At 37.5% G+C, this 9436-nt stretch overlaps 1 protein-coding gene across 2 annotated transcripts in view; it reads left to right on the top strand.

Moving 5' to 3' along the window:
* The window catches only part of Itga1 (integrin subunit alpha 1), a 152988-nt gene that overhangs the window by 51961 nt on the left and 91591 nt on the right, over positions 1 to 9436 (top strand). For both annotated transcript variants that reach the window (XM_031360506.1, XM_031360505.1), the window contains exon 2: positions 722 to 842. In XM_031360506.1, the coding sequence (XP_031216366.1) occupies positions 722 to 842 (121 nt within the window). The remainder of the gene's footprint in view (positions 1 to 721; positions 843 to 9436) is intronic.

The raw sequence follows: 9436 nt of genomic DNA, 5'->3' as shown, positions 1-9436 counted from the left end.
AAAACCCAAAACACAAAAAACCAAAACCTGGATCACAGGGAAATTAAAGAGATTAGCTATCAATGTATAGATAATGTTTACAAGGTATGGACTAATGAGAATATTATTTAATTTAATCTAAAGAGTTTGTGAGGTTATCAAGTTATCATAGTCCACACTGTTGCATGGAGGCATTTTTGTATTACTACAAATTCCCATTCTCTGCTTGGTTCTGAAGAAGAAGCAGAATTTATCTCAGGCCTGTGTAGGAAGCCACCCTCTAAAGACCATCCAGAGGAAAGGCAATTTCCTTCCAGAACCAATATGGAGAAAGCAATCTCCGTGAGGCTAAAATGCAACTGCCTACATCTTCAGAACTTGCAGTAGGAAAAGGGTGCTTTTTAAGATTACTACTGATCACATTTTACTGTAGGAATCAGTAGAATTTTAGGAGAGTATATGCAGACTCATTAGTCATCTTTAGTTTCTGTGACTCCCACTCAATCCTGGAATTTTACTTCTGGGAATGGTACAGATGTTAATTTCCAAACATCTTTAAAGCCATCTTGTTGATGCTCAATGAGCAACATCCTCTCAGGTCCTTCTTAGAGTTCTCACACTCTTGATTTCAATGTTCTTTTTCATAAGAGCACAGCTTTCATTGGTAACCCCCAAAACGCCTTTCATAATCCAAAACATAAAGCCAACCTTATATAACAGAACTTTCTTTCCCCTCTCAAAGTTTTCCTAGGTTTCTGCATTTCCTTCAACGTTGATGTGAAAAACTCAATGAGTTTCAGTGGCCCAGTGGAGGACATGTTTGGATACACTGTTCAACAATATGAAAACGAAGAAGGCAAATGGTAAGCAAATGGGCTCTGTTCTTGTCCAGCTCTCTTACACAGAAATGGAAAATATTTTCAGCATGTTTTATGAATGGAACATTAACTGAATGATTCACTTGTGCTAGAAAATGTGTTCTAGTGGGTTGGTGATGGAAGCTGACATGAAGTCAAAGACGCAGCATTCCTTACAATTTTAAAGGAAGTGGTTACAGATTTCTGACGGTTAACTCCTAGAATGACCTCAAGGAAGATTCTTATCCCAGTATTTAGTAACTGGGTTGCTTTGGCAAGTCTTCCTGGTTTAATTCTTATTCTACAGTTACCTGAATACTTAACTGATTCATTAAGAAGGACAAGGCAGGAGGTCAGATGCCCAGAAGGGATGACTATTACTGTAGTTGCTGGGGACTTAAGTTTAAGTTTAGTTTTGTTGGAGTTTTTTGTTTGTTTTGAGGTTTTCTTTGGTTGGTTGGTTGATTGTTTTTTGTGCTTTGGTAGTATACCAAGTGTTGTGTATGGATGACAGTGAACCATATTAAATTTCTAATATATACTTTTAATACTGTGAATCTTTGGTTAACTTCATTATAGATAAGTTAGAGTATATTTAACTTTTTAACAGTTTCACAAAATAAAAAGTAGAGATCTTTTACTTTTCATCCCATCTAATAGTAGTCAATACAGATTTCTAAAATTATATATTAGAGAACTAAGTATGAGTTAGTTAAGTCTCTGTTTCTTAATTTTAAAAGCCCATTTTTTTTCCTAGCAAAAGAGACTTGTATTGTCTAGGATAACAGTAATGTGGAGCTCACAATTATTATTTCACAGAGAAAATGAATGTTTTGATTTCTTCACTAGACTTTTTAAGTTTGATAATAATTCCCTAAAGACAATCAAAAGTAATAATGTGACTTTTCACATTTTCTAAGTATGAATGTTGTATTCTGTGTGTACATTACCATTTGTGAGAATTTTACCCAGATTTCTATGAAGTTTTACATCCCCTTTCCTATACTCCCCATACCCAAACCCAGACTTTGTTTTTAAAGTTGAACAAAGACATTCTTTTAGACACCAGACACCACTTATACTCTTCCAAATATTGTGCCTGCAGTTCAAAAAGCTCAACCTATGGGGGAAAATGGTGAGTGGACCAATTAGCCGGGCTTCTTTTTGCTATGTAATGAGCACATCTAAAAGTTGATTTTTACCTCTCATTGATAGATACATTCATATATGTATTAAAGAAAGCTATAGTGAACATCAAGCTTTGAAGACTGAAAATACCTACTTAAAGGACAGTCAAATTTTGACAAAATGTTTTATAAAATTTCTTTTTAATGTACCTTTTCTTTGTGAGATCAGTGATTAAGAAACTCAGTCAGTCTTGAATGAGGTCTTGTTGCTATGATATATTTCATTCTCACAGTCTCTGTGTCTTTTCAGAGGTGAAGATCTAGATGAGAAAGAGACAGAACAAATGAATGCAGAGATTAACAATAAAAATCAAAGTAGTGAAACAAATGTTGCTAATGAGATGTCTGAATGAACTGATACTGAGCTGGACTCTAAGCACACGGTGAATTCTAGAGATATCTGTGAGACAGTAACAAGGGCTCAGCTTTCTTTTAGATCTGAGACCATGCCTTTCAGATCTTGTTTCATGCATTAAATGTAAATGAGTTACAACCAGTTTTTAGAAGATGAAGACTTTTTCTTTAGTCATAGCTAAGTTTGGATCAATCAAGCAACAAATATGTTCCACATATTCATTATTGTTCTAACTCTGTTGGAAATGCAAGATTAAAGAAATAGAAGCTTATAATCCAGAAAGTATAGTTGAAACAATTAAGAATCAACAGTAATTGGGACACACTGTGAGCTCCTTGGGAGTTCAGGAAGAAGAAAACAGTTCCTTGTTTGAGATCTGTCTTGAAAGGTGACTTATCAGTGGATAAGAGGAAACAGAAGCTGAGGAGCCACATGAGTAAAGGTAGACCTTCAAAGACAAATAACAGATCATGGAACCAAAAAAGGGCCATGGAGAAATCACTGCAGGCTGTTGCATTAAATGTCATTTTGGAAATTAGTGTAGATCTGAGTGGATTGCCTATGAATTACGAAATCTACCTGAAAGCAAGAATCCTATTTAGTACTTAAGAGATAAGACTGTAGGGCTTGGTGAGGCAGCTTGAAATCCTAGCACTCGATACACTATGATGGGAAGGTGCATGGTCATTCTCCATCATATGGGGAATTCAAGGCCCACATAGGCTACTTGAAATATGGCTTCAAACAAACAAATAGAAATAAAACAAACTAATACTAGAGATAAGGCCCAGGGCTGCCCTAGAGGTGATTGGAATCAAAGAAACATCTATCCAACATCAACTTGGATGAATCATTAAGTTCTGATGGAACTTTAAAAAGAAAAGTTAAGACATTGAAGTGATGAGACATATTCCAAAATTTCGGTACTGGATTCTTGGAAAATGGGGAATCATTGACAGAGGCATATTTTTGCATACATATTTACAGTAATGTAAAATCAATCTTCTTAGGAAGCTGATGGGTTTATTTTTAAGCAACTTGGTATCTAGATAGTTAGAAACTTTAAAATAGAATACAGAGAGGTGGAAAAGCATATCTGTAAACAAACATAGTAGGACAGACACTTTAGTGCCTGGCTTTAGTGCCCAGCCTATACCTGGTACCCTGCCCTATGTCTGACATTCAGACATAAACATAATATGCACATGGTCATTATGTACTCACTAAACAGCTAAATCTTGTTTAACATGCTGTTCCCTTCCACGAAGCACAGCTATATAACAATAAATAAAGAGTAGTTCTCCTTGAGAAAGGGAACTGCTTAAAGCAGTGCTAGAAATGGATCTCAAGACTCCCTGGGCTTCTCTCTTTATCAGAAATACATTAACACATAAATTTTGATAATCACTGTTTTCATGGCTAGCACCAGACTTTATATATCAATATGTTTGTGAGCATTTGGGAAGTATATGGATGTCAGCTACCTGTTCCTATTTTCATATCCCCTATTTCACAACAACCAAGTTGGTATGAACAAATGAATTTAAAAGAAGACTTCCATCCCAAAATGACCAAGCTGTAGCAGGTGACATGGTGGCCAACAGTGGCTCTATAGAGAACCAGGCATTGGTGATAGAGAAACATATTTGGATATTCTGCAAATGTTTATACAATCAGACAGAATGCAGACTTATTCGGGGAAATACAGTATAGAGTAACTCACAGACTTTGGGCAAAGTGGATTCTGTTGTTTTAAATTCTTCAGGGATGAACAGCTTCATAAGTCATATTTACAAGCCCACATTCTAGAAACGTATCCACCTTAGGTATAAAACAAAAAAGCAAAACATAAACAAAAAATAGTATGACTCATCTTACTTCTTGACTGCATCATGCCTAAAGAAGGAATTCCTTTGGGGTCATTACACATGTTTGAAAGACATTGTTTAAATTCCGTTGAAGGAATTAAAACAACATAAGCATAGCTTTATGTCTCTTTTACTTCTCAAGAGTTTATCACCAAGATAATTTACTTGATGACGTCCACCTAGAAACCACGTGTTTTCTTGGTAACAGAACTCATCATGCATAGCTCTGGTTAAGATCAGTGTTGCTCATCATGGCTAGCGTGAGCTTCAGCCTCCAAGTGATTGCTATGTGGTTCAGAAGAACCCAGAAGTACAAAACTGGTTTAATAGTTCCACTATGAAGAAAAGTGATTAAAATATGCATGGCCCTACATAAGCTTTCCAGATTCCTAGACAGACTCTGTGGTAAACATCAGAAAAGTAATGTCTCAGGCACTCAGGGAAAACACAAGATGTTGTTTGGGGCTTTCCACTCTTCCCACTCTTCCATCCCATTCCTTCTGCTCTGTGCTGGACCTTTTTTCTTTTTCTTTTTTTTTTTTTATCATAAACCAAACAAATTTTAATGAAAATATCAAAGGTAAAAATCAGTTAAGTCTACAAAGGAAGACTTACATTTCACTCACAATGTAGTAAGGATGGGGGATGTTGATGGACCTTTTAATTGATATCCAGGCTACCTCTCTTCAAGACTTCTGTGACTTTACTTGGCATTTTCTCCCCTACTAGATGTCAGGTTGGAAGTAAATAGATCCCTACAAACTCAGTCCTCAGCTCAATGTGTATCAAAACTCTGCTGTCCTTTGATTTCTCCCTGGATGACTCTAGATTATGCTAGGCAAGGGTACCATGGCTAGTGTGACTGGTATTCAGCATTCAATATATATATCTATTAGATAAAACTTCTTCAGTCTGGAAGAGAAAAGACTTCTTAAATTTCTTCTTTTATAGAGTTTAGCATAATATTTACTTTGCATTGTTTATAATGAGTTTTGAAACTGACATTTCCTTGCTGCTAAAATTGCCTCTTTTTTTCTTCTTTTATGCTTAATTAATTCCGAACCTTCTGCCTTTTTAAAAATCAAGATCAGTATAATTCATAGGGTCACTGCACAAGTTTCATTTTTTTTGAGATCACAAAACAGTTATTCCACTCATGAAGGAAAAGCAAAACCTGACTGGATGTTTGGGACAGTCTGAGAGTGACTTTGGTCAGCTCTGTTACTCATCAATCGAGTTAGATTTTAAAAGGTTCTCTGGAATAATGTAAATACAGAAAAACCCTCTCCCTGAATTTTCCTTGTAGAATGATATCAGAGATCACACACTCTTCAAATAACTAGTATGAATAGCACATTTTTCTCAGCCCACTAAGCTTTCATTATAACTGGAACTCTTTGCATGGAGTAAGTACGTCTTCTCTACCCTTCATGACCCTTGAATTCATTAACTGTTTCTGTGGAGATCAGTAGTGATACCCAAAAACATGTTATCTCTTTCCTTACAAATGAGTCATTACAAAATGTTGTATATAAAACCAAACTTTATGGGGGGCATGATCGTGTGCTCTTTTAATTCCTGCACTCAGGAGGCAGAGGCCTGATGATCTCTGGGAATTTAGGCTAGCCTGGTCTACATAGTGAGCCTCAGGATATCCAGGACTTGAGAATGAGAATGTGTCTCAAATGAAAGACAAAAAGCAAAAAAAATGAATTAGTAGAAATAAAAAGTGTGACAAGTTGACTTGAATCAAGAGTTCTGTGACTCAGGTGTTCGTGTTGACCTCAGGGAAGACCCCAGGGAAGATACTGTAGTGATAGTCATCTCATTGACAGGAAACTGAGACAGGAAATGGCCACAGGGTTTATATAGCAAACATGTGACAAGATCAGGATGTGACACAACACCCTCAGATGCTCAGCCTGGTGTTTCCTAAGAGGTAATGGAATGCCTTCTGTGACCCAAAGTCCTATATAAACATTCTAGAAGCAAAATACCCTCTAGAACAGAAAACAGAGCAAAAAAAGACTTCATAATCCAAGAATCTCAATTTTTCATAAGATACAAAATCAGATCCACTTATTTGACAGTCATCCATTTATTTGTTCAGCTAAATATTTGATTAATATTTTAATTAAATAATCAGTTAAATAAATCAGTATTAATTTATTAATAATTAATGAGATGAGTTATTAATTTGTTAATTTTATTACAAATTAAGTAACATTTATTTATTTGGCTAAAAATATTTATTAAATTCCCATTTTTTTTATAAATGAAATCATCATCCACACTAAGTGAACAGAAATTGCTGATTTTGGGGAGCTGGAGAGGGAGGCATACTAAACAGTTGATACATTTTTAAAAGAGGTAAGCTCTACTTTAAGACAGCATGGTGGTCAGTATTGTGGGACAAAAGAACAATGCAATCCAGACGGGATTGCTGGAATTCCATGAACCATCCGCTGATACTTTTCTTGGATCTTGCTATTTTTAGGCAGTTTGGGGGAAACGAAGCTTACTTAGGCTTAGAGTAGTAAGCAATATGTGATTCAAGAACATGCTGGCAGCCAGAGGAAACAGGCCCCTACAAAAGTAAACAGCCATTTTATGTGCTATATCCTGCTGCTGCATTCTCTGCCACTGGTTGCAACTCCCAAACTTCCTGGCTGGATCTTCTCCTGCTGGGTTCTACCATTTCCTATACTCACTCTTTGGTCTCTATTTTTTTCCTCAGCATTCATAGTAAGCCTTGGCTATAATTTCTGTATCACTTCAGATTCCAGATTCTTATGTTTGCTAGTTAGTCTCTCTTGTGCTAGCGGCCAAGCATCGCCTTGACCCACTTGCCCCTGTGTGTCCTGGAAGCTTTAGCCGGTTGTTTTCCAGTGCTCATCTATCATTTGTTCTTTTGGTTTTCATTCTCCTGCCTCCACACTCTCTGGGCTGTCCACAATCTCCATCTCCTTCACAACCTCTCTGTTAATAACATGCTTCTCAAGACTCCATTTTTACTCCTTATGTAGCTTTACTATATTAATACTATATTTTCCAACTAGTGGATTCACCCACACACACTATATCTATTCCATTGACATGATGGAATTTGGGGAATGCAAGAGATGTTGGAGGGCCCGTCACCCATCCATTATAGACATGCACTTGACTTTGTGCCTACTCAGCTATTCCTGAGTGGATTCTGTCACTTGAAGTCACTCTACAAATGCACTACTCTATTGTTTGTCCTTTAATTATTGCTATATGACTATAGATATTTTGCAAAGTAGGAGAGAGAGAGAGAGAGACAGAGACAGAGACAGAGACAGAGACAGAGAGACAGAGAGAGACAGAGACAGAGACAGAGACAGAGACAGAGACAGAGACAGAAACAGAAACAGAGATGGAGAGGGCAGGGAATATGAGGCCCAAACCTATAATTTCTTCCCGTTTTTATTATATAATTCATTGTTTTTGAGATTATAATGCAATTACATTATTTCCTCCCCTATCCTTCCCATATATCAACCCTAACACTGATTTCTTTCAAATTCATATCCTCTTTTTTGTCTTCTTTTCTTTTTCTATTTTTCTAGACTGATACTCACTATGTAGTTCTGGCTGTCCTGGAACTCACTTTGTAGATCCGCCTGGCCTCAAACTCAGTGATCTGTCTGCTTCTGCTTCCTGAGGGCAGGAAAAGGCATGCACTTCTATGCTCAGCTCTTCTTTCTTTGGTTATGATTACACACACACACACACACACACACACACACACACACACACAAATATATATATATCCACATACATATATTCTTAAATATATAAGTGCAACATGTTCAGTCATTTGTGTGTGTGTGTGTGTGTGTGTGTGTGTGTGTGTGTAATTTGCCCCCTCCCAGTGATAACTAATTGCTATTGGATAGCTATTTGGTGTGCTCTTTCCTGAAGAAGACTTTCCCTTGCTCTCAGCATTCCTTTATTGCCTGTGGGGTTGAGGCCTCATGAGCGCTCCCCTTCCACATTAGCGTGTCTATTGTAGTCTTTGTTCAGCTCCTGTTTAGGCAGCCAGACCCAGTCTCACTGAAAACTTCCTGTTCCTTTGGGGTCTTTCCCACAGATGTAGTTCTTATGTTCTATCAAGGAACTATCTCTTTGCAAATATCTCTTTGAGCAGTTACAAAACTGCTCAAAGGACCAAGTTCTGAAGCCCAGTCCCAACTGATGTTTCTACAACACAACTCCTGCACCCACATCTTAGGGATCACTCTGCAAGAGGATGAAGCAAGATTGTAAGAACCAGAGAAACAGGAAATTTCTTTCCTGTTTTCTTCTACTGTGGATGCCTAACCAATCACCTCAATACTTACTGACATAAAGGATTTTTATAATTCCTCAAGATTCTGAGGATTAGGGTTTCCTCCTGTCCTTCGGGTTTACTCATTTGGCCTTAGTATTTTGGCTTCTCAGTCACATGGTCTCGGATGGCTTAACTCATATAAGTTATGTCATGTGAGCAGTGTCAGTAAACCCATGGTGTCACAGATATCAGTCAGGTAAGACTGGAAGCTGAGCCTTCAGCCAGTTTATTTCAAGGAGCTTGGCTGAAATCAAGGGGATGAGGCTATGCAAATAAATTTGGACTTATCTTTTCAACAAAGTATGAAGCCCTTAAAGCCAATGAAATGTACTATGGAGTCAACCTCCTTATGTGTAATGATTGTGAGAGAGAATGCAGACAAACTGTTGTTACAGGAGAATCCATAGAGTCCCTGACTGCACAGGGAGTGCAAAAAAGAACAAGTTTGTCTTAAAAATGGGGAATGTTATACTTCAGAACTCCAGCCAGCCCAGACAGTTGGAGTTCTGCACTTCTCTGTGATGGAGCTCTGACCTTCATTGCTTCGAAAAAATGATCTCTTTCGACCCACTGAATTTAGGGTTTGTTTTGTAAAATGAATGTAGTGGAGATGAAACCAATTGTCTTGCAGGTAACATATGTCACTTTTGGGAAACTGAAGGCAATTATGCTGTAAAGAAGCGCATTCTGCCCTAATGAAGCCAAAAGACCACACACCTCAGCTCAGAGCTTCCATTGTCTCTTGCCACTCTGGGTCTTTTCCCTTCTCTGACTTCTGGGACGCCCCTGGTTCTGCATTCTCCCTCTCTCTATTTCTGGTCACTCTTACCTAA

The sequence above is a fragment of the Mastomys coucha genome, unplaced genomic scaffold (assembly GCF_008632895.1).
Source record: "Mastomys coucha isolate ucsf_1 unplaced genomic scaffold, UCSF_Mcou_1 pScaffold8, whole genome shotgun sequence".
Classification (NCBI taxonomy): Eukaryota; Metazoa; Chordata; class Mammalia; order Rodentia; family Muridae; genus Mastomys; species Mastomys coucha.
The sequence above is the reverse complement of the archived record's forward strand: the minus strand, read 5'-3'. Positions and strand labels throughout refer to the sequence as shown.